Source organism: Barbus barbus (assembly GCF_936440315.1).
Source record: "Barbus barbus genome assembly, chromosome: 12".
Classification (NCBI taxonomy): Eukaryota; Metazoa; Chordata; class Actinopteri; order Cypriniformes; family Cyprinidae; genus Barbus; species Barbus barbus.
The window spans coordinates 13,670,001-13,697,689 of record NC_136740.1 but is presented as its reverse complement, the minus strand read 5'-3'; the positions used below and the strand labels follow the sequence as shown (position 1 = coordinate 13,697,689).

Below are 27,689 nucleotides of genomic sequence, written 5' to 3'. Positions count from 1 at the left end.
CTCTCCCTCTTCCGCCCACTCTCTCTCTCCCACAGTCCCTCTACCATCCTCCAGCTCTTCACAGTCTATCCCTCACCCATCTTCTCAATTCCCTCCTTACCATCCTCCAGCTCTTCACACAGTCTATCCCTCACCCATCTTCTCCATTCCCTCCTTACTCTCTCCAGCCTCTTGCTCACACAGTAACCTCATTCTTGCTTCCTGTTCTAACCCCTTGGTTGGATGCCACTCCTCCTCCGCTTCCCCCTCCACCGGGGATGAAGTGAAGTTGTTCAATGGTATTTTGCCTTTTAGCTGCAAATGCAAGCCTCCTGGCACTGTGTCCACCAAGAGTCCCTGTTCCCATGACAACTCCGGTTCCTGGCATGTCGCCCCATCCCACTCCTCCAACCCCGCCTCCTCCCAGGTGACCTGACATCGCTGCCGAATTGCGCTCTTGCTCTCGCCCCGAGGTTGGGTGCGAGTTCATCTTGATCATGTGGTGACGGTCGAGCGACGGCGTGGCGCAAACATTCTGCTGCGATTGAGCTTTCTGGTGGCTAGCGCGGGGCAGGGTGGGCACCATTCCACCTCCCCCTCCAGATGTGTAGTCACCCATTCCTATACCCATCCTGCTTCCGTCGTACTCTACCCCGCCTACCTCCTCCTCTAGGTGGTCTGGGGACATCAGCAGCCTCTCCTTGGACTTCTTCAGGGTGTTCGTATTGGAGTTCTTTGATGACGTGGCCATGGCTTTGTAGTACTGGTGCTGTTGGTTCTTCGACATCCGGGACAAGGTGTTGCCGTCAACGAGGGCGAGAAGTTGGTCCGTGGATTTGACGCGGCGTGGCGGTTTGGACAGCGTATCGTAGTTCTGGTTTTTCTTCGACTCCGGAGGATCTAGAGGGTAAGGATTCGGGGTGTGGCTTGGAGCAGACTGTGGATGAGGTATTCGAGGACGAGTGCCACGGTTGGGAAGCGTGCCTCTTCCCCCCAGCGTGTAGTCGCCACCCCAAGGAAGGTGATGCTGGGAGGAATGAAAGGAGGGAGGGGCGTTGTTGGGCCTCCGTTTGGTGGTACAGTAACCTGAATATTCCTCCAATCCTCCTTTCTCTGTATGTGGAGGAAAATATGTTTGAAAAGATCAGAAAATTGGGTGAGAAAAGAATAAACCAATTAGGGATGCACAGATATTAAAAATCTGCCCACTATGAAAATATATACAGGTCCTTCTCAAAAAATTAGCATATTGTGATAAAGTTCATTATTTTCTGTAATGTACTGATAAACATTAGACTTTCATATATTTTAGATTCATTACACACAACTGAAGTAGTTCAAGCCTTTTATTGTTTTAATATTGATGATTTTGGCATACAGCTCATGAAAACCCAAAACTCAAAAAATTAGCATATCATGAAAAGGTTCTCTAAACGAGCTATTAACCTAATCATCTGAATCAACTAATTAACTCTAAACACCTGCAAAAGATTCCTGAGGCTTTTAAAAACTCCCAGCCTGGTTCATTACTCAAAACCGCAATCATGGGTAAGACTGCCGACCTGACTGCTGTCCAGAAGGCCATCATTGACACCCTCAAGCAAGAGGGTAAGACACAGAAAGAAATTTCTGAACGAATAGGCTGTTCCCAGAGTGCTGTATCAAGGCACCTCAGTGGGAAGTCTGTGGGAAGGAAAAAGTGTGGCAGAAAACGCAGCACAACGAGAAGAGGTGACCGGACCCTGAGGAAGATTGTGGAGAAGGACCGATTCCAGACCTTGGGGGACCTGCGGAAGCAGTGGACTGAGTCTGGAGTAGAAACATCCAGAGCCACCGTGTACAGGCGTGTGCAGGAAATGGGCTACAGGTGCCGCATTCCCCAGGTCAAGCCACTTTTGAACAGAGAAGCAGCACTGGACTGTTGCTCAGTTGTCCAAAGTACTTTTTTCGGATGAAAGCAAATTTTGCATGTCATTCGGAAATCAAGGTGCCAGAGTCTGGAGGAAGACTGGGGAGAGGGAAATGCCAAAATGCCTGAAGTCCAGTGTCAAGTACCCACAGTCAGTGATGGTCTGGGGTGCCATGTCAGCTGCTGGTGTTGGTCCACTGTGTTTTATCAAGGGCAGGGTCAATGCAGCTAGCTATCAGGAGATTTTGGAGCACTTCATGCTTCCATCTGCTGAAAAGCTTTATGGAGATGATTTCATTTTTCAGCACGACCTGGCACCTGCTCACAGTGCCAAAACCACTGGTAAATGGTTTACTGACCATGATATTACTGTGCTCAATTGGCCTGCCAACTCTCCTGACCTGAACCCCATAGAGAATCTGTGGGATATTGTGAAGAGAAAGTTGAGAGACGCAAGACCCAACACTCTGGATGAGCTTAAGGCCGCTATCGAAGCATCCTGGGCCTCCATAACACCTCAGCAGTGCCACAGGCTGATTGCCTCCATGCCACGCCGCATTGAAGCAGTCATTTCTGCAAAAGGATTCCCGACCAAGTATTGAGTGCATAACTGAACATAATTATTTGAAGGTTGACTTTTTTTGTATTAAAAACACCTTTCTTTTATTGGTCAGATGAAATATGCTAATTTTTTGAGATAGGAATTTTGGGTTTTCATGAGCTGTATGCCAAAATCATCAATATTAAAACCATAAAAGGCTTGAACTACTTCAGTTGTGTTGTAATGAATCTAAAATATATGAAAGTCTAATGTGTATCAGTACATTACAGAAAATAATGAACTTTATCACAATATGCTAATTTTTTGAGAAGGACCTGTATTTTTGTATTTTTTTAGAAAAATGCAATACATTTACAGAAGATAATTCATTTTTCATGGTATGGTGGTTAACCAACAAATGTCCAAATCCAAATTCTGTTCAATACCAAGAAGACTTTGTTTATTTGTTTCTTTGTTTTCTTGTTTCTCTATTTATCTATCTATCTATCTATGGACAATGAATAAAAATTAACGGCCGACATTACAACTCCATACAATCGGGACTAAATAAATTAACAATAAAACACTAAAACCAAAAAAAATTAATAAAAGAAATTGAATAAAATTAAAAAGTGAATTTAAACATCACAACATAATAATGTACAGTATGACTTGACTTCATTTTGGGATTTACTTAGGATTACATGTAATGGTGCTATTAAATGATTAGTGTTTTCAAATATATCTTTAGGTGAGCATTAGATGATAGCATAGCAAATGTTATCTAGAGGGAAAATTAGCATATTACTAACACCGTTTAATAAATAATCTCTAATATTGGGCAATAACCAATAAGGTACAAATACTATGTATATAATAAATATGGATGAATATCAAGCTTTGTGCTACAAGCTAAAAATTAAATCAAAATTTAATCTGAGTTTACTAAACTCTTAAAATAAAATCTTCAACCTACAACTCTGGACTACATGTTTATTGCTTGATTTCATTAATGCTTAAAACTTAATTTCATTAATATAGCAATATTAATACAATCCCGTTTTATCCTCAACCCTGAGCCATTTCATCTTTTGGCTGATTAAGTCTGAGTCATTGTATCAGCCTGTATAAGCTTCGCCTGTGCAGAACTTTCTTGTCCTCCAACTGTAACTCACACTTCCCAGGAGGTTTGATGTCTAGCTGAGAGAGAGGCCTTAAGGCTGTATACGTCTGTACAAGATTGCGGGTGCTTTTATATCTCTCAAGCGTTCTAGTGAAACACTAACACTGCTTTAAATAAAACCCCAAGCGTACAGATTTTTTTACGCACTCATGAGACTCATGTCCTCATCATCATCAAGCAGGTAATTTCTCCTTCAAAACACAACAGTACTAAATGTCACACTGTTTTTGATGTTCGTCCATCTATTTCTCCTTATTGCTTATAAATTTGCTTTATGCCTTTGAAATGATCTGGACTATAACAAGAAAGCAATCATGCCAACCTTTTATGTAATTCCTACAAAACATAATTTCTTTAAGATTAGAATCTTCCTCTCTACTGGTAATAAAGCACTCACCCAGACGCTTGAGAGATGAGTATCTGTTGATCTCAGGCTTCATGGCAGCTTCATACGAGGGTGGCAGCTGAGCCAGGTTGTGTAGAGAGTGATGGAAGGACGGTTGGGGCTTCATGGCGTTAGTATGTTTACTGGGCTTCAATGTGCCACCGGTGGCCAGCTGCATGTTGTTCATACGTGGTCCACGCTCTTTAAACACACAGTGATAGACATTGAGGTTATTTCAAACTCAGAATAAACAACTGTAGAGCTGTGGGCTTCACCTACCAATGGTGGCTGTATGTTTGGGACTGGAGCCTGTGGTGTGGATGAAGTTATGCTGTATATTCCCCACTGTGAAACAGAACAAAGACATGTGCTTTAAAGATTTCTGCCTTAATGTCTTTTGAGACAAATTACGTTTAGTATGAATTCACAAAGTACATTTATCCATCCACTGTAAATGTTGCCCTATTAAGCTCTTGCTAGCTCCACAATGTGTTGAAAATTTTACACCGTCTGTTCATTCTAATGCCATCATATACAGCTCTGTGCTAAATAATTCACAAATGCCCTTTCATCATTTGGCTATTGCTTTTTCCCTGTGTTCCTTCCTTGTCCTGAATTTATACAGTTGGCCGTTCACAAGGCTCAAGCTGAGATGGAAACATGAAAGGAACTCTGTGTGACATATACTGCAATAATACCAGCCAACTGCAACCTGGTCCACAAGGATAACAGTAGTTCACATTTTAAAAAATCATTTAATATTCATGAATATTTTACCCAGAACACTTTGTTTCAAGTTATAGCTGTTCACATGCAATTAAGGGGATTTTTTATCAGTGTTGAAATAATAGGTTTTAATAAAGGACATTTAATTTTATAGCTAATAGAAATTTAATATGGAAATAATAGACTTTTAATTTTCTTCTTGACCATAGATGTCAATATATCTGAGTACTTTTAGTGGATGGTTATGCTCTCATTTATCTTGACTTTTCATCTACACATTAACATTTGTGAGATTTATTCCATTTGAACAGTTTTGGGGTTATAAAATTTAATTTTTGTCATTGGATTATAGTGGCCTGAATTTAAGTTGCATATTAAAGCTTTTTATGTCTTTTTGTTAATGGGGGATCTGTGGACACACAAAACTATTATAATGAGCTGTATGATAACAAATATAAATTTTTATTTTTACTTTAAAGTGAAAAGTTAAAGTGAGATGCCCCTCTCAGAAATGGGGCAGAAGGTCCCAAGTGGCATGTTGCTACTTCTACAATAATTAACTTTTAATAATATTGTAATTTAATAGTGTAGTATTGTATGTACATTTTAAATATCTTCATCATTCATCATAACAAATAGGTTCATTCAACCAAATAATTCTAACTGAATTCATATATTATTGCTATCATATCTCTTCAAATAATTTGATTTATAGAATTCTAGTGTAATTCAGATCTCTCTCTTCAACAGGGATTCTGTTATCTGATTTGTATGTAATTATTTAACACAAATTAAAATTACTTAATTTAGTATTTTTACCTTTTTTTTCAACAACAAACAAATAAATAAAAACTTTTAAAAAATAAATAAATAAATAGCCCAAGGGAGGGGTTCAAGATTGTCCTCTTTCATGACTGTCAATTTAATGCTACCAACTAATGTTTCTATTCATTTCTATTAATAATATATTATAATACATTTTTATTAATGATATATTAAATAGTAATACTATCTTAAACATGCTAAACTCATCTTGCTATATTAAATGTTTTCCACTCACGTCGGTTATCTTTACTCTGTAGCGTTGGATAGTGATTTTTCGGGGGTCGTCCAAGAGTTCCCTCTCCTCCTCCAGTACCCAAGGCTACACTGTTGTTTCTCTCTCCCTCTTGAACTGGACTCGACTGGTGACGCAACATTTCCACAAGAGCCCTGACAGGGAAGGATGTAGGAATGATTAGTCAATAGAACACAATTTGAGGTAGATCAAATATCCTTTTCGATCAAGACTCATGAACTCTCACCTGGGCATGTTGAGTTCTCTGTTCCTAGGCTGCCGTGATGCCTTGTGGAACGCCACTTTAATGGCCACTGCCACCGCCACTGTAAACGAGATGACTCCGCCGATGACGTAGACCGTGTTGTTGCTTTGCTCTATGCGGCTGAGGTCCGGGTAGGCAGGCGGTGGGGTTCTGGTCACAGGGGGGGCCGTATTGGCCCACACAGGGGAATGGTAGTTGTGGCAGATGCTCTGGTCCAACCTTCGAGTGCGGTCCGGACAACAAAACCGATAATGGCAGGTGCCGCAGCAGTAGATGAAGTCATCCTTCGAGCAGTTAAAGGTGACGTCATACTGCCCCATGACATCATAATAACCCCGACACACGTCCACTTCCACCAGTTTGCGAGGAGGCGGAGCTACCTGCGCTGCTCCAAAAGGGGCCTTCAGTGCATCAGTCGTTACATTCTTTGGCAGCATTATCTGAGGCAGCGGCCTGAGGGGCATTTCTGCCGCTCCAGCTGGCTGCTTTGGCCGACGATTCATGGACTTCCCTCGCACACCCCCACCGTTTTTAGAAAGGGGGTACAGAAAGCCCCTACCCTGAGATCTGGGGTTGGTCGTCGGGGTAATGGTGATAGGCCCATTTGGTGTGTTTCTGGTGGGGCCCGGGACGCTTGCAGAGGAAGCGTTAAGTGGGACAGCGATTAGCAGGAAGAGAATGATGACACGCATTCGAGTTTCCAAGGTGGGCATCATCTTTACATGACTAACGCTGCTATTTTCTCTCGCTGACTCAACCCACCGCACAATGCCGAATTTTGTAAAAACAGCCTGATTGCGCTGTATGTAAAATATTCTTGTAGCAGCCCTCCGACGTATGAAATCTGAGTCTATATCTAAACAGTCTCGAAAGAAAAGTCTGCTCTCGAAGTCTGTTAAAGTGTGCGTTGTGAACGGTCACACTCTGAGACAGCGTGAGAGAAAAATAACTATTTTGATGTGCTTTCAGCTTCAAGGTGAGTTACACAACACATATTTTCTCATCATGCGGCGCTTCCGTCCAACTATTGCTGGAAAACCTGAACAATATGTAAAACAATCCAAACGCTGACAATATTCAGTGCAGGCAACATACAACTGGCTATTTCATGTATAAACAGGAAATGAAAGACTATTAACAAATTGTCAGTTTTAAAGGTAAATATTCCCTTTTGTGGCTTTCTTCAAAAACATGCGTTTTCACATTTCCACAGACAAACTAAATGGCTTCTCATTACTGTCCTTCTATTACTTCAGTATCTAGTGTTTTCATGACACATGAAGGCAATTATGTTGAAGTACAACTGTGTACATTAAAAGTATTTAGGTTTAATTTCCCGTTTTGGCACTTATCAGAATTAAATATTCCTTTAAGAGAAAGGGGCAGCTGTAAACATTTTTAAAATGTAAACTAATGTTTTGCTTCTCGTCACAATTTTTATTTTTTAATTTGGGCACTCCTTACATTCAGCAATGGCACTTAGTCTTTAAGCAGAGTTCCCTGACCTGTAATGCTCCCTGAATGTTTACTATTATTAACTAGTATAAACAATTTCCATACACTTGGTGAAAAAATAATAATAATAACCTCAGAAATGAATCTTGTTCTACTGCACTTGTTTACGTGTTAACAGGACTACTCTGAATGTTGAACTCCTTTGAGGGTTTGAGGGCAGTATGGTGAGGAATCATTTTGATTTTGTTCAGTATTTCATTCATGGCCTTTACATTACTGAACTAAAATGAATGTGTTTCCTCATTCAGCATGCAAAGAATTACTAAATGGATAATTCTGTGGGCAAATTTAAAATAATTATAATAAATCAGATATGAATTGAGTCATCTGTCATGTTGGATATAAAATGTGCGCCCTAGCTACACTTATTTTAGGTGTGTATTGAGAATGTATAATAAACCGTTGACACAGACACACAAAAAAACGATGATGGTGGCAAAAAGACGTAAAACGTTTTCAAGGCTGATTGTCTTCACAATAGAAATTTCCAAGGAGAGTGACTATATGTGTAAACTTTGCAGTCGCTTTCCAGTTTCTTAAGGTTCACGCAACAGATTTGCTTTTAAGATAAGCCCAGTTTTCATTGAGACCGAGAAACGTTTGAAACGGTTTGTTGAAGCTCTTGGTGAAATGGTTTAAAATCCCATGGTGTGGACATGGCTGTTTCCTCACTATTTTTGCAGGGTTGATCTTGGAATCCACTGGCGGTTGTGAAGTGTTCAGTTATCAAGCGATGTGCCTCTGAAAAGAAATCAACACATTGATGTTACATCCTACATGCGCGCACACACAGACATCTGTGAAAGTTTTTGAAAGATCATAGTTAGCTTGTCATCTGCATGGCAGCCTATTATTTTCATTGTGACACGTATGGCATATGACAGGCAAATAAGGTATGCAGCAACTAATGCGATCAATATAGAATCCACAGAATTCAACACAAAAGAGTTTTTGATGGGGTTGGACTGTATGTCTATACACATTATCTACAATAAAAAATTGTTTATTCAAGGAGATCATGCATTAACTAGCCAGCGCTTGTTCATGAGAAATGTTAGTCAATCCAGACCTTCATCAAAATATTAAACTTTCAATATCAATCAAATTTACTGAGAAGCGTGTGAAACGATTGTAAACAACCACAAAATATGACAATGAAATGACTCTTGAACATCAACATGAACTCTTAAACAACTTTCCTATTAACTGATTATTTTATCAAATAAGCATTGTATAGTCGTGTATTACCTATATATGATTTCCATTTGCTAACTTGCTTTTGCCCTATCTGTAAAATCGCCATGAATGCTCTGATAATCATAGTACTTCTGATTCTTCAAATATTAAAAAAAACAAAATAGAAAACCTGAAATTTTGTTTCTGTATGTAAAAATATTTATTATCTTTGTGAATTCTTCTTTGATGTCTTTATCATTTGATTTTTGCTCCATGTCTATTTTTTTATTTGTGTTAACAAATTTTGTGTAATTTTGTTTCTGCAAAAACGACAGCCCACATTCATGAATGAATCTTTCCTTGTGATTTGTGAACCGGTTTAAAAGGTTCTTTGAAAAAAATAATCGCCTCAGAAGAATGATTCATCACGAATCGGACATCATTACTATGTTTCAGAGCACAAGCAATTTATTTAAACACATTGTTGAAATAACATTGAACAGAATGTTTTCTGAAGTGTGGTGAAGTAAAATATAAGATATTACGCGCTGAAATATACTGAAGTAAATATTAAGTACTAATACTTGAAAAACACTTAACTACACTAAAAGTAATATAATTGGAATAAATATACAGCACATTTAGCATTTATATATTGATTTAATATTTACATTTAGATTTAAGCAAGATGGATTACATTTAATATTTATCCTTTAAATCTGTACTTAAACCTAAATCGAACATTTATACTAAGTACGTGCAGTACAGCTGCAGATTCCAGCTCATGACGCTGAAAAGAAGGGCTGATGTGATGACCGTTTGTCTAATGTGTTACAACAAGTCACTATGAATCAGAAGCATTGAGAGAAGTGAATAGTAGCAATGATCTGAACAAATAGTGATCAGTCCTTTTCAAAGAGCATAGCATGATGCATGACACGAAGGAGGGGGTAAAGCGCGAGAGAGTGAGAGAGAGAGATGCTGCTTTCCTGACACGGTAGGTCTATGTGTCAGAATGTTTGCGAGGAAGTGAAAGAGTCAGTGTTGTGCTAAAGTTATTCTGTAATCAATACCTATATGCTTTATTTTTCACAATTGTAGGGGCCCGTGGAAAACCGTCGAGCAGATAAAAGAAGGTTGGGTAAAGTACGAAAGAAAAGCGAGATAAATGCAGGGTAGAGATTTAAATATGAGCACAGCATAGCAGAAGTGCACAGAGCCAGAGGTATGACAGAGGAGAGGTGCTTTGTGTGTTTGTGTGTCTGTGTGTGTGTGTGTGGGAGTGCAGTGTGTGGGTGGAAGAGAATGGAGAGTGTTCAGTGACACCACTTACTAACACACATACGCACACAGTGTACACAATACACAACACCGGGAACATACTAACACCAAACACAGAGACTGCAACACACGCAGACAGTATGCTGGCTTACAAAATGCACTTATTACAGGTATAAAAAATGCGCATAGTCTTCCGAAAGAGTGAGTATACAAAATCTGTCGTCGCAGATCAACAAGTTAATGCCATAAGGGACAACAAAACAGCAGGTCTTTGATGTAATGAGGCACAGATACCACTAAGGAAAACTGCACAGAGAGGAGCCACACAAAAACCTGCAGGAAATACAGCGTTGGCCAGGAAAATAATACTTGTGTCTCTGCTGCAGGCTGCGATCTCATCTGAGGTATAGCGGCTATACATCACGTCTAAAGTGGCGTCGTGGCATCAAGCTGGTTCTGTACATCAGCTAAAGTAGTGAACTATGGAATATTGACTGATTTTAGAAATTAAAAATTATATACTTTTAAATACATAGGGTTTGAAATACAATGAAAACACAGTCATGGCCATAATAAGAAAACCATAAATTTGTGTACAGTGTTAAGACACAGTAAAAAAAAAGAAGAAGATTTTTTGAGTTGTAAATAAAGCATTATTAATTTGAGTATGTTTCACAAGAAAATACTAGGAAGAAAATGCATGTATAATTTCAAAATACATAGGCACATGAATACACAGAAAATATTGGTAGTCCCCAAGTTTATTAAAAAAAAAAATATTTAAATGTAATATAAAAATATTAGCTAAATGTTCTCTGAAATATTTTTAAAGTATAAATATATAATATTAACACCATAAATCTGGGAACAAGCACTGCTTGTTTTAAAGTTCAAGCAAATAATGGATAAAAGTATATTATATTATATACACTATAAATGTTTTTTGAAGTTGTAAGTAATAATGATTATGTTTTCAAAGAATATACAATTAATATTATATATTGATTCAATAATGTAAACAATTATATATTTTTTTCTACTTCAAAAATTCACATTTAATTCAATGTGTTACTTGCCATTTCTTTGTAATTGTTTATTAAATTTATAGGCAGTTTCTGAGAGAAAGCTGTTTTTCAGTGTATTATATTATATTTATTAAGATGCAATAAAGATGTGTGGCAAATGTTTAAAATTGCCATGACTGAATTTGATAATATATTCCACAATAAAAGTAATGATTGAAATATTACACAACATTTCGGTATATTACAAAATAATTATTTGAATGGTCAGACTATACTCACTTATTTATGTAATGCTGGGAACTTGATGAATACTGCAAAAGACTTCAACACTGCTGCTAATAATGCTTTCATAATTAGCAGAACCTGCTTGTGGTTTTGCCCCCATTTTGTGCAAAATTAATATGGAAGCATTAAATAGCCTAAGTGCTTTTAGAAAGGACTTTGCATTGACAGATGCAATTACGGATTTTGCACATACAAGCGACCTACGTGGGAAGAATGTTTTTCCTTTTTTTCAGCATTGTTTTTGTGCACACCTGTGAGAAGTTTGGCTGCTAGCACTAAGCAGTAAGAGAATACATTTTAGTCACGGAACACCGATCTGAACAGGTGTGTCGTTGAGTGATTCATGTGGGCCAATTACAGTTTTCACAGGAGCAAACCTAAGAACAGCCCATAACATTAAAAACAGTAACCTCTCATTTGCATATCTATAATAAAGCGTAGGCCATTTCGACACCTTCTCATCTATGTGAAACAGTATGCGCCTCTACAAACTGGATTAGTTTTCCTGAACACGGCACCCAATCAGCAAGGCACTGTGGGCGACTTCTAAGAGATGTGACACTGAAGATGTGGCGCATTCACAAACAGTTTCTAGAACGTGAGTTCACAGAGGAATCACGGCCGATTCATCCGCTTTTAATCTGATTTTAGGAAATCGTGCTATTCTTCTGTTTCATTGTATTTCTGTTGCAAAACATTGTTTGGGATGTTCTCTCGACTTCTCTTTATCTCTCTCCCCACCATTTCCCTCTCTCGCTCGCTTTCTGTGATATTCAGTGCGTGGGTTGAGGCAGCTCACTCTCTCTCAGAATAGCACTGCAGTAGTTCAGACTTGTATAGAAGGAGAGAAGGAGAAAGAGAATGATAGATAGGATGAATAGACCTTCTCCCCTCTAAAACTGCTGTTCTCATGAAAGACAAATAGTGTGCCCTTTTCCTTCATACCCCCCCGTTGACACCCCAGGCTATCTCGTGGACTTGACTATAGCAGTCCCATCACGTCCTAAAGCCTATGCATCTATAACATACACTCACATTAAAAATGCATATTTATAAATGCATTGCCTTGTTCTGGAAAGGGCTGGTCTGTCAGATGAATGCAATGAGAAGTGAATGACAAAAAAAGCGTAATTAGATCTAAAGGAATGAGATGAGTAATTTTCACATAGGACAGAATGAGAGAGACTAAGGCTTCTGTCATATGTGTAAGTCCTCCCAAAAAAGCAGTACAATGTGTTGCAAAGCAGCAAAATGTGCCATTTGGCAAGCACAGATTCTGCTTGGTGCCTCTTGACAGGAAATTTGACTTGCAAAAAAAGTTTTATTCATGACCTAGGATAATGAAACCAGTTCAAATAAAATCAACAAATGAATGTACAGTCCTTTAAATGATCAACACTGGATCTCAGGACTTTTTAAGTTTCACCTGATTTCTGAACTCTATTTGGCGGGGCCTTGGCCTTTTTGTTTTCTTTTAAACTAAGCAAACCAGGTGTTGTTTATACAATAATTCACAAGCATAAACCTTAGATTTGTCATCATTTCCTATAGTGATGCCATCTTTGCTTTTCACCTGCAGTTATCAAGTACAAATAAATCACCCACAATTATATTTTAGAAGTTGGTACCTATAGGCACCAAAAAAAAAAAAAAAAGCCACAAGGCTGTGTTCTGTTAATTATGTCAACTTATAACATAAGATAACATAAAAAAAAACACAGAACGTCATACCTGTGAGACACACCGTATGAAAAGTCCTCTGCGCAACACACCTAACAAATCTGACTTTTGTTGCTCTCACTACAGTCATATTCCCCAGTAATAGCAGGGTTTGATACATTTCTGATAGCTGAAGGTGAAACTATCGTATATCGACGTATCTCTTGCGGATTGTGGACCTGTAATTCGCACGCGGGTGAGTAGGTGGACATGACAAGCAGCGCGAGAGCAATGAATGGCCGTCTGCGTGGGCGTGAATGCATGTTTGCACGAAGGGTGATGTTGAGCCACCTCACACTTACATATGTGTGAACATCTTCCTCCAGTCGCTTGCAATTGATTAAAAACATAAAATGTGACATGAGCATGTCGAACTAGTCTAACATTCGTTTTTTTTTTTTTTCAGCGCAAATCACGAAACATAGACGTCTGATCAGTCAATTAGGTGACTTGCAGAAATCTAGTTCAACTTGAGAGACTTACCTGTGCTGATTGTGCCGCTCCTCACGACAGCGCCAGTCTCACATCTTATTCAACCCTGAGCGACGATGATGGCTGAGAAATTCTCTTATTTCCACAAACTGTTGCAGCACTTCCCTACAGCTGGTAGTCTCGTCTTTTGGTAACAAAACAACAGTTATAGTCACTAATTTCTTTCCAGGATTTTCTCTCACCTACCCCAGTTGTTTCCATGTTCGTACTACAGATAAAGCATCGATTTTCAGATCGTGCACAACTTATTTGCGTGTTAACGTTATGTACTGTGAAAGTATTCCAGGTGAGATCACCTCTTCCTAAGTCCCTCCTGTGTGTTTAATAGCGCTCAGAATAACGGACTGCACCGATTGCGTTGTTTTCTCGGTGTTGCTCCTTAACGATGCCGTTAATCGACGCCGCCTGCAAAGTGTGCACACAAGAACATTCCGACCCCGTCACGAAACACCGGTGGAATGAGGCGGGTGTTCTCACAGAGGTCCGCTGCGATGAATAGTGCGTTTATTGGTTTCGCGAGACGGCGTTGATGAGGGCTTGATTCCCGACCGCTTCAAGTGTTTCGTTTCTCAAACTACTACTCATCCTTGCCACGATTATGGCTGGCTAAGCAATATGGTGTGTGAGTGTGTGCTGAAGGGAGACACACTGATCGGTTGCCATGGCGACGGTGTCATTTTGTTTGTGACTCTAATAATCTTGCTTCCTTACCCTTAAAGAACACAAGAATGGGTTGCAGAAAAACAGCAAGGCATGGAGGGGTTTGCAAAAGAATGCAAAAAAAAAAAAACACCACCCTGCATGATGACATAGCCATTGCCTATTATGTGGCACAACCTATAATAAAAGCCATTCACATAAGTACTTAAAAAATAATAATAATAAACACGTGTAATAAATTAGGTACTGCACGATGTACATTTATATAGATATTTTCATTGATTCAATCTGCATAAAATACTCTTTGCAATAAATGCATTACAAGTCCTTAGTTATCTCAGATTAATCATCTAGGGCTAGGCAATTACATGCTTGATTAAATTGGTGATAAATATTTCGTTTAATTAATCTGCACCCAATCTAATATCAAACAAATGTGCTCGGGTTAATAATCATATCCTCTGCTGCGATAGAGACACATGCAGATGCCTCTAGCTAATCGACAGCCGTCAATCGCCATTTCAGCACCATGGAGAGCGATGCAATCTGCACATAATCCACTGAGGGCATGAAAAATTAACCACTCTGTGCTAGTAGAGCAATTCATTTATGCTTTTCTTGATGCTGTGATTCTCACAGGTGAAAAGGGAGAGCCGTTTTGCAAACTAGTTTAGGCCTATTGTGCAACCCAATGAAATGTGAAACCTCATTGATTTAAATAAAAGCTTAGAATTTTTTCTATTATTGTATATGTACTTCAGGCTCATATCTTCCCCCTCGTCGGCTTTCCTTCCTACAGACAGCAATTAGCCGGTGTGCACTTAGCTATTCCTATACAGGTGGGTGGGCCGCTGTTTTGGCCGATCACCTGTTCATAACCCGCACAAATTACAGCCCGCAATGCGCTCTCTGAATATGGGGGGAAACCATAAAATGTTTCAAGGGGCGAAATACACCGAACAGCTTGTTTTTAACCATCTGCGCGTCTCCATCATTATACAATGTTACAAAAGCAAATATTGCTGAGTGAAAGCAGCCTGAACGGTAAGATGCCAATTAGTGCAGGTGATATGTGAAAATAATGTTCACTTTTTCATGTCACATTTTGTGTCATGTCTCCTGAACCAAACATGATAACATAGAAAAGGTGACATATACCCCTATGTTTTGATGGTCAAGGATTACAATTATACCATATACAGCAACATAAACTGTTCAGGTGAAGGGGTTAATGGTGAAATAATGTGAGAAGTAAATCACAGTATCACAGCATTTATAAAAGTCCATATTGTGGCTATTATTTTTTTCTTTCTTTGATAATTAACTAATATTTTATTCAATAATACATTAAAAGATTGTTTTCAAGAATACTATCATATATTTCAGAGATATTTAAAAAAAAACATCTCAGGTAAGTGTATTTTTCTCTCAGGCAGAGTCAGGTGGGCGGTAGTATATTTCCAATACATTCTTGTTTTCTCTCAACAACGCTCTAACATCACACGCAGATGGCAATGCAATCGGATGAACAGTTAATGGTTAATTTAGTGACTTTATGAGAAGGATTACAATGAAATCTCAGAAGATGCAGAATGAAACATATTTCATGTAAACTTAATTTACAATCACTCTCTGGGGCCAGAGTTGTCTATTATGTTGTCCACAAGGGGGAAGCCAGAGTCCTGTATGCGGGTGGCTACACACAGGTGAATCGCTAAAATTTGATGAAACGGGTGGAATAATATTTATGTGTAGGGTGTGGTATGGGTGCGGGCCAGACGGTGACAAGCCCGGTCGGGTTGCGGGTCCAAAAACGAAGACTATTTTGACTCGGTCCAGTACACGCTGAGCAATGTAGCCAATCACGCTGCCACTGATTGACAGCTGTAGTGATTATATTAAAGGGGGCACTCTTTGCTCGCTTTCTGTATTTAATCTATTCACAATTTGAATAAAAGTTTTAATGAGTTTTTTTCTACCTCGTGTAGGAGATTTAATGCAGGTGCAGTTCGGATCACCCTTTTTATGTCAAATGGGTCAGGTATGAGATTAAATTAGTGTTGCTGTCAGATAACGTGTCGGGTGTTCTGTTAATTACTGCAGGTGTTGGATGATCATTTCACCAGCCAGGAAAGGTGAATGAAAATGCCTTTCTGGTGATGTTACCACGAGGCATCACTTACTTACAGATGCTTCTGGAGGGGATGTAGAGGCTATTCTGTACGCAAACATCAATGTCTTGAACTTGATGCGAGCTGCAACCAGTAGCCAGTGCAGGGAGATAAAGAGAGGTGTGAAGTGGGCCCATTGTAGACCAGTCGTGCCACTGCATTCTGAAACATTTGTCGAGGTTTGATTGCGCATGTTGGAAGTCCAGCTAGAAGAGCTTTGCAATAGCCCAGCCTAGAAATGACAAGGGTCTGGGCAAGTAGTTGTGCAGCATCCTCTGTTTGGAAGGGCCTGATCCTCCTTATGTTGTGCAGTGCATACCTGCTTGATTAAGCTGTCTTTACAATATGGTCCTTGAAGGTCATCTGGTCACCAAATAATAATTTTTTATGAACCTAGCAGGATGATGAAATCATGCTATAGAGTCGGAGTGGCAGGGAAAATGAGAAGCTCAGTCTTTGCCGGTTGAGTTGCAGGTGATGTTCCTTCATCCATGCCGAGATTTTTGCCAGGCAGCCTGAGATCCATGCAGCTACTATTGGATTGTGTGGTTGAAATGATTAATAGTCATCAATGGTAGAATTTGGTAGGAGAAACCATGTGCTTGTATAATGGGTCCCAGTGATGTAGATCATATGGTGAAGAGTAACCCTGTGGCCAGATGATATTCTTTGGATACCTCTCCTCCCCAGGAAAGACCTACGTGTGAGATAAGATTCAAACCAGTGGCGTGCAGATCCGGTGATGGTAGACAGGATAATCTGATGATTCAGAGTCAAAAGTGGCGGATAGATCCATCAGAATAAGAACTGATGATTTGGAATCAGCTTTCACTATTTGCAGGGCTACAGTGACTGACAGCAAAGCAGTCTCAGTTGAATGGCCGCTGCTGAAATCCGATTGGTTAAAGTTCGGTTGGTCATTCTGTGAAAAAAATAAATGTAACTGTGTCTATAAAAGTAACCAAATGGTCCATTCCATTAGAATAACAAAGGAACAGCAATCCTCAGGAATGTTTTGTAGATTGCAGGATATCCAGCGGGAATATCCAGCGGGAAGGTTTCTAGCCATTTTGTCTTCAGGTATAAAATTATAAATTCAAACAAGGTTTAAGATTGTTTGAAAGAAGACAAGCTAACAACGCTATTGAAGAACTGCTACACTACCATCTTCAATAAATTCTTCTCCCCACAAAATTCTTCGTCAAGCTCTAATTTTTTGTATTAGAGAAGTTAATTTACACATTGACATTAACACTGGCGAGCCACCCAAAAGACTGCTCAGCAAAAATACAGTAAAGATGATGATACATAGGGCAGCTTTTTAGGTTAGGAGTTGTATGCACTGGCCTGTCTAGACAGATATTGTCTTGACAAGAAGTTAAAGTGGATCATAGTGTCAGTTGCTGTATTTACATCCAGAGATTAGAAATGGGTGAGTGAGGGAAGAGAGGGTGACACTACAGAGGAAAGATGGAAGGGTGAAAGGGAGCATAGGTTTTGCCTAAAAGTAACTGGTAGAGGAATTTTGGCACACAGATAGTAATATATAGGTTAAATCAATGTAATAAAGAAATGAGCAGAGATGTCTAGAGGTTATACCAAATGTTGTCTATGACACAATTGCATGTGCAAATTAAGTCAAGCTGGTTGTCTGATTCGTTAGTGCTTGTGGTGGTAAGCCATTTGAGATCGAATGAAGTTAGGAGTGGAAGTGGAAGTCTGCAGTGTAAGGCTTCTCCAGGTGGATTTTGAAGTCACCAAAGACTACGAGTGGACTGTCATCCACAGAGAATGAGGACAGGAGCCCATACAGCTCCTCATATGACCAGGAAGGTGATAAATCATTACAATATGGAGTTTAACAGGAGCTGTTAACATAATAGCATGAAACTCAAAATAATTTTTATTGCATAGGGAAGAGTGGGTTGAGTATTTCTAATTATTAGAAATGAGAAGACCAGTACCCTTCCAACCTGATGGGGCGTGTGAGAAAGGGAAGTTGTTAGAGAGAACAGCAGGGGTTGCGGAGTCTTCTGTATGAATCCAGGTCTCAGGATACTAAGAGTAGGCTGAGAAGCAATGGCCACAATGAAGTTTGTTGAAAGCTGACTGACAATTCCAGCGACCCACAGAAAATGACAGAGATGCCGCAGAAGAGGTGCAGACAGGACACAGTTTAGCAAGATTGCGTTGCCATTTGCTTGTGATGTTAGAGCATTGTTGAGAGAACAAGAATGTATTGGAAACATACTACCTCCTACCTGACTCTATCTGTGAGGTAAGGAATAATACACTTAAGATATTTTTTTTATATCGCTGAAATAAATTGTATTCTTGAAAACAATCTTTTATTGTACTATTGAATAGAATATTAGTTAAGTTGGTGTGGTGGGCATTCTGGCACAATATGGCTGCTGTCACATCATCCAGGTGGATGCTACACATTGGTGGTGGTTGAGGAGATTCCCCCTTCCATGTAAAGCGCTTTGAGTACCCAGAAAAGCTCTATATAAATGTAATGAATTAAAACAACCTTCTATTGAATAAAACAGTTAATTATCAAAGAAAGAAAGAAAAAAAATGTATAGCCATAATATGGACATCTGTAAACACTGTGATGCTCATCGCTCAGATACTGTTATTTCCTTCTTACATTGCTGATTTCACCACAACTCTTCACCGGAACAGTTTATGTTGCTGTATATGGTATCATTGTAATCCTTGGCCATCAAAACATAGGGGTAGACATCACCTTTTCTGTAATAAACGGAGGCCAGACAATGGTTAACTGAACTGAGAAACGTTATTTTCACCTTCTTCCTTGCATCACAACGCATAATGGGGATGTGTCATTCACAATGCATATACAGCCCTTAAAGGGGCAGCATAACATAAACGAGAACCTTCCTTAAAGGAACTATACTCTATCATAACACTTTGTGTTATCATGATTGGTTCAGGAGATTTGACACAAAATCCATCATTTGGGTATGGCGGAAAGTAAAATGGTTGCCATGGCAACCACAAGGTGTTTTCGTGATGGCTCCATTTCTGAAAATGTTCAGGGCACTAACCTGCACAATTGTACCAAGTTTCATGCTTTTATGAAAAAGTGAACATATCACCTCAAATTTTGCACAAATCACCTGGACTAAATGAAACACTGGGCAGATGTAAATGCACACCTGGAGAACATGTACAGAACACTTTATGGAATAGTTTACCCATACATGAAATTTTGCTGAAAATGTACTTCCCTTCAGGCCATCCTAGATTTAGTTTCAGTTTTTCTTTTAATCGGAACAGATTTGGAGGAATGTATCATTTTAGCATCTTTTGCTCCCCAATGGATAATCTGCAGTGAATGGGTGCCATCAGAATGAATCAAAACAGCTGATAAAAGCATCACAATATCCGCACAACTCCAGTCTAACAATTAACATCTTGTGACGCAAATGAAACCCATCTATCATTGGGGTTTGTTTTTACACCTTTAAACCATCACTGCTGGTCATAATCCATGGTTATCCGCTCCCAGCAAAAACCACCAGCATATTGGTTTCATTTTCACTTGTTCACAGAGCTTGATCAGTGCATATTTCTCTCCTGATACAGACAACTTTAACCGAAGAATGCAATGTTATGGATAAAGAACGCATATTTTAGCCAGAAACAATTATTTTAAAGGGTTACTCCACCCCAAAATGAAAATAGTCATTAATTACTCACCGTAGCGCCATTTTGGAGAGCATCCACTGGACGCAAACTGCGTATGCTGTTCTGTGTCAGCAGCACCACACGGATGTACTGTTTTCAATCAAATCAAAGCGTAAATTAACGTAGAAAAACATCCGTGTGGTTTGCGTTCAGTGGATGCTCTCCGGTGACGCAGAGGAGACGAATTGTAGAATAAAGTCGTTATTTTCGTTTTCTTTGAGTACAAAAAGTATTCCCGTAGCGTCGTAAAATTACGGTTGAACCCCGGACATGGATTATTTCACTGATCTCCTTGCTACGTTTGATCGTGTTAATTTCACTGCGGTCTATGGGAGGGTCAGAGAGCTCTCATAATGCATCAAAAATATCTTTTTTGGAATAATCGTTTTGTTTTTATTAGCTATTTGGAACCTCCTTCTGACAGCACACATTCACTCCACTCGAATCATTGGTGAGCAAGTGATGTACATTTCTCAAAATCTGTTCTGAAGAAATCGGTTTGAAGAAATAAAATCATCTATATCTTGGATGACCTGAGGCGGAGTAAATTTTCATTTCTGTGCGAACTACTCCCTTAACTGGCAAGTTAATTGAAAAAGAAAAACCCAACACAAGTCAAAGATAAACTACTTTCCTTCCTCAGTTTCAGTTGTCCAACAAACACACAAGAACAGAACAAATATAGACTAACACAGCTTTTCTTTAATAAATAAGAGGAAGAATCAAATTGCTCCCTAAATTCCTTTATTTCTTATTAATTTAAATAACTTAAATAATGGCCACAAAATGCCCTATTGTTTATCCACAAACTTTTAAATATGGGCAAACTGTTTCTGCAAACACATCTTGTCCAAAGTTCATATCACTTGTTAGAGAGGATCTTTGGGAACTTTGGCCCCATATAATGTAACAACGGGCAACAACAGACTACCAGAGAAGATTCCTTAGCCTTTTGATTGAGAGACCAGTAGAGCCAGAGAAAATTGCAGCTGTGGTCATATAAAAAGGGATTAATGTTCTTATTGAAAAGTATAACCAAACTACTTCATTTCAAAGATGAGACTGAACACTGCTTCTGGCTCATATTTCAAGATTAACTATTAGCCCCATTGCTCTACCCTGACTGGCCTAAAGGCTTTAAAGACTCAAACATCAGTGTCAGGGAAATATAGCAGTGCACTTAAAAATGGAAAAAGGCCTTTTGAAAAGTGAACTACAAAATAGACACGAACAGACAGATTTAGTAAAAACTGGAAACAATTAAAAGAATACCACACATATAAAAAAAATAAACAAACATAATATTCATATACGACTAATATTCAGACCACATTTTAACTCCCTCTCTGTTATTCCTGATCCTGCATCTCTTTCACCACAAACACGCACAACGGTCATATTCTGTGCAATGTACTATACTTCATTAAAAAAAGAAAAAATACGTTCAGTCCAACTACAACAGGACAGCATTACAGTGACTGTCCCATCACACCTGCAATCTAAATATTATAAATTCTGTGCTGACAGTACACACCAAAATCCTGCTTATGGTCATGATAACTCGAGGCCACAAATGAACTGTCAAAACTTTTACTACTGTTTTCATACTCTAAACAATTGTAAAACTTCTGAAACACAGATGAAAACCCCTGTTGTGAACGAAACGGAGAGAATTGTCAAAGACAGTTCAAGTCCTGAGAGCAAGTTGAAAGAGACAAGTGAACAAAAACGAAAGGAGTGATCTGGTAGGAGCAAGACAAAATGAATGTGTTATCCTAAAAATGGTAAGACAGATTAAGGAGGAGAAAAGGTGGTCTGCACACATCAATATTTATATATACACAAAAAGCACAGATTCATTCTCTCTTATAGCCGCCTCAGAGCTCGTTTTTTATCCGTTTTCTTCTTTGCAACTATATTAGTATTGCTACTGCTCATGCCGCTGGAGCTGCTGTTACTTAAAGTGTTGGCGGCAACACCATTTGTTACCAAACCAGCCCCGGCTACACGTTTGTTTGGGTCTCCTGCATGCTTTTTGGGTTGAGGTCCATCAGCAGGCTCTTGAGGGGCCCCTGACGTGCCTCCCATAGCATGGATCTCTGTTAGAAGGTGAGCACGGGATGCATACTCTTTATAGTCCTCCAAAAGTAATCTCCCAGCCTCTTCGTTCAGGGCCGACTCTGGGTTAGGATGGATCAGAAGGCACTTGACAGTCTGTGAAAGAAAGAATTAGAAGGGTGTGGATGATAAATATAAGTTCCATAATACAGTACACAAAAACTTACCATTTTGGAAGTTAAGAACTTAACAATATCCGATGGTCTTTTCATGGAATTCTCATTCCTATCCCATTCCTCAATCTAGTCTAGGCGGAAAGTGTTGTCATTGCTGTACAATACTGCTACACTTGAATTATCAATCCATTTTTTTTTTTTTTAAAGGGTTACTCCACATAACCAAAAAGAAAATTGTCATTAATCACATCATTCATTAACCATGTTGTTCCAAACCTGTAAGAGCTTTGTTCGTCTTCGAAACACAATCTAAGATATTTAAATTATCCGTGTGGTGCAGCTGACACAGAACAGCGTACACAGTTTGCGGCCAGCGGATACTCTCCAAAATGGCAAAGAGTATTCATACAAAGTATTCATCTAGCTTTGTAAAATTACGGTTGAACCATTGATAGCAGATGGACTATTCTGACGATGTCTTTCATACTTTTCTGGGCCTTGACGGTGTTAATTGTTTGACAGGCAATGGGACAGACACAAGTCTCCCAGTTTTCATCCAAAATTTCTTAAATTGTGTTCCGAAGACGAACAAAGCTTTTATGGGTTTGGAACGACATGGGGGTAAGTGATTAATGACAAAATTTTCATTTTGGGGTGGAGTAACCCTTTAATATATCCACCAGTCATAAGGGGGAGAGGGGCATAGAGATCAATGACAATATTGTTTTGTGTTTTATAAAAGTTGTGTGTCTGTTTGTTAGTGCAAAATAGAAATTTGTGGCCACTATGTTTTCAGACTTTCGGAGAGAAAATATAGTTTATTATTTAAAATAAATTTAACATACACATCCATTTACTTATACACACACATCCTTACACAAACATATACATTAGCAGGGGTTCAAGTAAAAAAAAAAAAAGTAAATTCCTGAGCCTGAACTTTTTTCTGGGGGTTGGGGGGGATGGACATATACACAGAGTTATTTGGCGAAAAAAAAAAAAACATTATTTGAAAATGATTACTTGAAACTAACTAGTAACGTATTGTATCTGCCATTGCCAATAGCCCTTGACAGGCTCAGACTACAGACTATGGTGGGCTATTTGAAACAGCAATAACAAGAAAGGTTACTCTACAATATGGTGCAAACACATGTAACATTTAGGATGCTTTTGATATCAAGTTTTGCTGGTTAGCTTGTCCTCGACAGGGTACAAGATGACCTACAATCTAAAACATGAAATATCTGAAATTGTTTCATTCAAAAGAAATAATGGCAAAATTAAATACTAGAAAATTAATATAAGATAGGAAATATAAAAAGACAGTTTACTACAAAAAAAAAAACTACAGTTCAGTTAACAACAAAAAAAGCATTAAAATGCTCCAAGAACTGGTAACTTAAACAGGGTTCGTACAGATACTGCAAAATTAAATTCCAGGATTTAAGGACTTTAAGCACTACTGTTTTGGTTTAAGGAGTAAAATCAGATTTCACTTTGTGATATCACACAATATTGTTATTATCTTTCAAATTCTAATAAATAGACTAATAAAACAATATGGCACAAATAAAGTGCAGCACATGCAAAGAATGCAATGACTGTGGCAACTATAAATTTGAAAGGATACAACGGCAAAGTTATTGCTTTCCTTATTCAAACTGCTTTTGTTTTTCCTCATGAATTTATGATTGACCTGAAGAATGAAAGCCATACCATACACTTGGAAAATTATGTGCTATATCACCGCTTATTGACACTAAGGGTGTGACAATATACTTAGCTCACGAGATGAGACAAAATACAGATACTTGTTTTAAGACTTTAGGAAATTGTCTTTTAAAATCACAAAAAGTAAAACTATGCAGTTGTTTCTGAAACTAATCTAGGGTTTAACTAACGATCATTTTGCTAATCAAGCAATCTACTGATTATTTTGACAATTGAGTAATCTGCTATTTATTAGTAATACAAATAGACCAAAGTAAAAAACAGACTAATATGAGTGTATTTACATATAAACTAACGATGAGGCAGTAATAATTGGCTCAAATAAAGTATCAAAACCAAGTACATGGTTTTGTTGAACAACACTTAAAATACATTGTAATATGCCTATATTATAACAAATACCTGCAGAGGGCGACAACGGCCTGGTGATGTATTATGTAATTCTAACTACGTTTAAATCATCTAATTTTAATATTTGGCTCAGAAACTTTTCTTTTGAAATCGCGATGTACAAATCAACCTTCTTATGGAGATGACGTGATTACTCTGAGCGGTTTACAAAGCTCCACTGCTTTTAAAATAGTTTTATGTAAAAATGTCGTTAGATGGACATCTTTGATCATTGCGCCTCTAAGCTTTTTCAAAGCGTCGTGCCCGAGACTAAGGCTTCTTCTGCATTCATCAGCTGCGACTATTATGTGCATCTCGTGTTTATACGAGCAGCAATTTAATTTCTGATTGGATAGTAATGTTAGTTTGTTTGAAAGTGAAAGCTGTGTTCCTCTCATACAATTGGTAGGCGAACTCATGAACTCGAACGTGATATCAACAAGTGATCAACAAATGTAGGAGGACTCTTTTTTTTCCCCACAGCCGCAAGCCGGAGAACTTTAAGCCCTGCATTAGGTGAAAAAATTGAAGTACACCCTTGGAGTGAGATGCTCCATCAGAATTGACACAGAAGACAGTTTTATTTTTGTCGTCTTGTTGCATAGTTTCTAGTGTACTTGTATTTATTTTTACTTAAACCCTTATTGTAATTCATGGTGTTATTATACAGCAATTTCATCAAGAAAATGCACAGTTCAGATATTGTTGCCTGTGTTTAAAACCTATAGACTAACAGAGTGAAATCAGTGTTACTATTATGAAAAAAAAACTAAAATATGGGCAATTAAATATGATATGACAGGCATACTTGCATGCATAATAGAATAACTTTGCATTTCAGATTATTTTTTATCTTTTACAAAACAGTTTTAAACAAAATGGGCAATTTAGTGTTTTATAGTACTGACAAAAAAAATAAAAAAGAGAAACCATGTACATTTGTACATGCCATATATATATGCTATATATAGTTAGGGAATTTTTACCAGCATTTAAATATAGGTTTACCAGGATAGTAAAAAGAGTTAAAATGCTACTTACTAACAATACATGTCTAAGGCCCAGCTCTGCCTTCCAGTCTCTTTTCAGCACATTGACACAGATCTCACCCTTGTGCCCAACATTAGGATGGAAAATCTTTGTGAGGAAATAGCCTCTGGGAGGTGCAGCAGGAAAATCCTTCCCAAGGACCAAACGCATCCGGAACACCCCTCCTGCATACGGAGTTCCTTCTGTTGTGAAACAGGGGAAAAGGTCAATTGTTAAGTTATGCTACGGTCCTTAAAAAGGAAAAGTAATAAAACGCACTACTAACCTGGGCCCTCAATGGAAGTATGCAGCTCTGTGATATCCTCTTCACTGGGGTAGATTTTGATCCCCTCTGGGGGGTCTGCTGCCAAGGCAGAAACCTCTTTATAGACGAGTCTCAACACTTGAGGCGGCAAGTTCTCCACGTTTGAATTCTACAAAAAAGCATGTACAGCATTAATAGCTACAAAGTGACATTTGCTGGTGAACCTGCCCACATTCATGACAAAAAAAACCGACAACAAACAAGTCGACTAAAACCAATATCTGTTTAGTTTTATGGCAGGTTTAGAAAAACAAAAATCCTGAAAATACACTTATTTTCAGCAACAAAATTAATTATCCAATACCAAGTACTTCAACGAATAGCACATGACTGCTAACTTTAGTTCAACATCAGAAGTATAATCTTTTCTATTGGCTCAAGACAGTGAAAACGTACAAATTAAAGTCAAAACAGGCCGAAAAAAATAAATCAACTAAGTGAATTATAAAGTTTTAGTCGTAAATTAATAAGTTACAGCTTGTATCTTCTGATGATATACGACCTAACGTTAAACCGCTAAAAAGTAATGAGAAAAAAACTAGTTTCTTATATTAACTGAATTAGAAGCACCATTCATCGATTTTGAAATTAAACGTACCATTTTCCAGCTGTGTGGGGTTTTATAATAGCCAGCAAATGAGTCTCAAATGAGAAAACTTGGCTAACTGCTACCCAACCGGCCGGTGATCCACAACGAGACCGACGGAAACCACCGATAACGAATCAAAAAGTTGCAATCAATCAAGACTGCAAATTATACAAAGACGTTTAAAGGAATTACAAGTTATCAAAACCTATTTCTCACTGTAATGTCGGTCAGCTTGCTGGTGTTGCTACCAAACCAGGCTAAGCTAACGATGGGCTTGCTGAGTAAGTTAATGAAGATAGCTAGCTACTCTCCAGAGCTTTCTTTTATGAAACTGCTATCCGATGTTGTCCTCAGATGAAATGTGCCGTCTAAATGTTTTAAAGTCCAATGTGTTGTCAATTTCGTCTGATAAAGTTGGTTTGTTCGATAGCTAACTGCCGTAGCCTGTTATCAGCTAGCAGTCCTTTTGACACAGGAACAAAAATACAATTCGTCTAAGCAGTTCGAAAGCGGTTTAACCAATCAGAATCCGAGAAGCATTGCACGTGCGCAACGATTAAATCCCTCTAGCCAATCAGACGCTTGGGTTACGCTGACGACGTAGACCTTGGAACCCTGACGGACCAGAGAAAGTTGAGAATGCGAGAAATGCTCTTTGGTAATAGGTGCGTTTGAATAACTCATGCCCTCCCAAAGGCAGGGACGAATGTTGTTTCAATTCATGATCCAATGAAAGACTTAGAAATAACATCAACAAGGGTTTTTTTTATTTAAACTAAATAATTTGTAGCTTGTTACGATGAGCCATCTTGTATATTTAAAATAACTTGAGTCACATGTTCATACATTAACTCACAGCAACTATTCCCTGTGAATAAAATAAAACCCAAGCATTAGCCACAGGTTATTTTGTTGTTGTTGTTGTTGTTTTCTGTAAAGACCTCCATGTCAGTAAAATCTGTAATGCCAACCCAAAGGCCAAAAGAGTTCTGAGGCCTTCTGAGGATCCCTGTTTATAATAATAATAATAATAATTATTATTGTTGTTTCAATTTCCGTTTTATGACAAATATTTTTACATTTATATTGCCAAAGCATTTGCGGTGTTGCTGTGTAGAAAACAAATAAACACAGTGCAAAGCAACATAAAAATGACTGTATTTTATTGTTTTACTGACTATTTATTTATCAATACAATATTTATTATTATTAATGATAATAATAATAATAATAAAATTATAATTTTTATAAAACACATTGTAAAGAAAATAGCAAATTTATCATATAAAATATAAAAAGTCA

The 27,689-nt window shown here is 38.3% G+C and overlaps 2 protein-coding genes across 3 annotated transcripts; both read right to left on the bottom strand.

Annotated features, from left to right (window-relative positions):
* Positions 1-175: 175 nt before the first annotated feature.
* LOC306877991 (protein shisa-7-like) lies at positions 176-8,218 on the bottom strand (the record flags this gene model as incomplete). Its single annotated transcript, XM_079430068.1, has 6 exons — positions 176-1,092; positions 4,010-4,198; positions 4,277-4,342; positions 5,784-5,935; positions 6,028-6,815; positions 8,180-8,218. The coding sequence occupies 6 exons, from the start codon at positions 8,216-8,218 to the stop codon at positions 176-178; spliced, it is 2,151 nt and encodes a 716-aa protein (XP_079286194.1).
* A 12,549-nt stretch (positions 8,219-20,767) lies between these two features.
* LOC306877932 (ubiquitin-conjugating enzyme E2 S) lies at positions 20,768-26,883 on the bottom strand. Of its 2 annotated transcripts, none has more exons than XM_079429982.1 (5): positions 26,604-26,874; positions 26,397-26,463; positions 25,760-25,907; positions 25,486-25,676; positions 20,768-22,300 (listed from the first exon to the last, which is right to left on the bottom strand). In XM_079429982.1, exons 2-5 carry the CDS (start codon positions 26,397-26,399, stop codon positions 21,953-21,955), a joined length of 690 nt encoding a protein of 229 aa, XP_079286108.1. In that variant the 5' UTR covers positions 26,400-26,463; positions 26,604-26,874; the 3' UTR covers positions 20,768-21,952. The 2 variants fall into 2 exon arrangements, with proteins under 2 accessions (XP_079286108.1, XP_079286107.1); XM_079429981.1 differs by having other exon boundaries at positions 20,771-22,300; positions 26,397-26,466; positions 26,604-26,883.
* Positions 26,884-27,689: the final 806 nt, after the last annotated feature.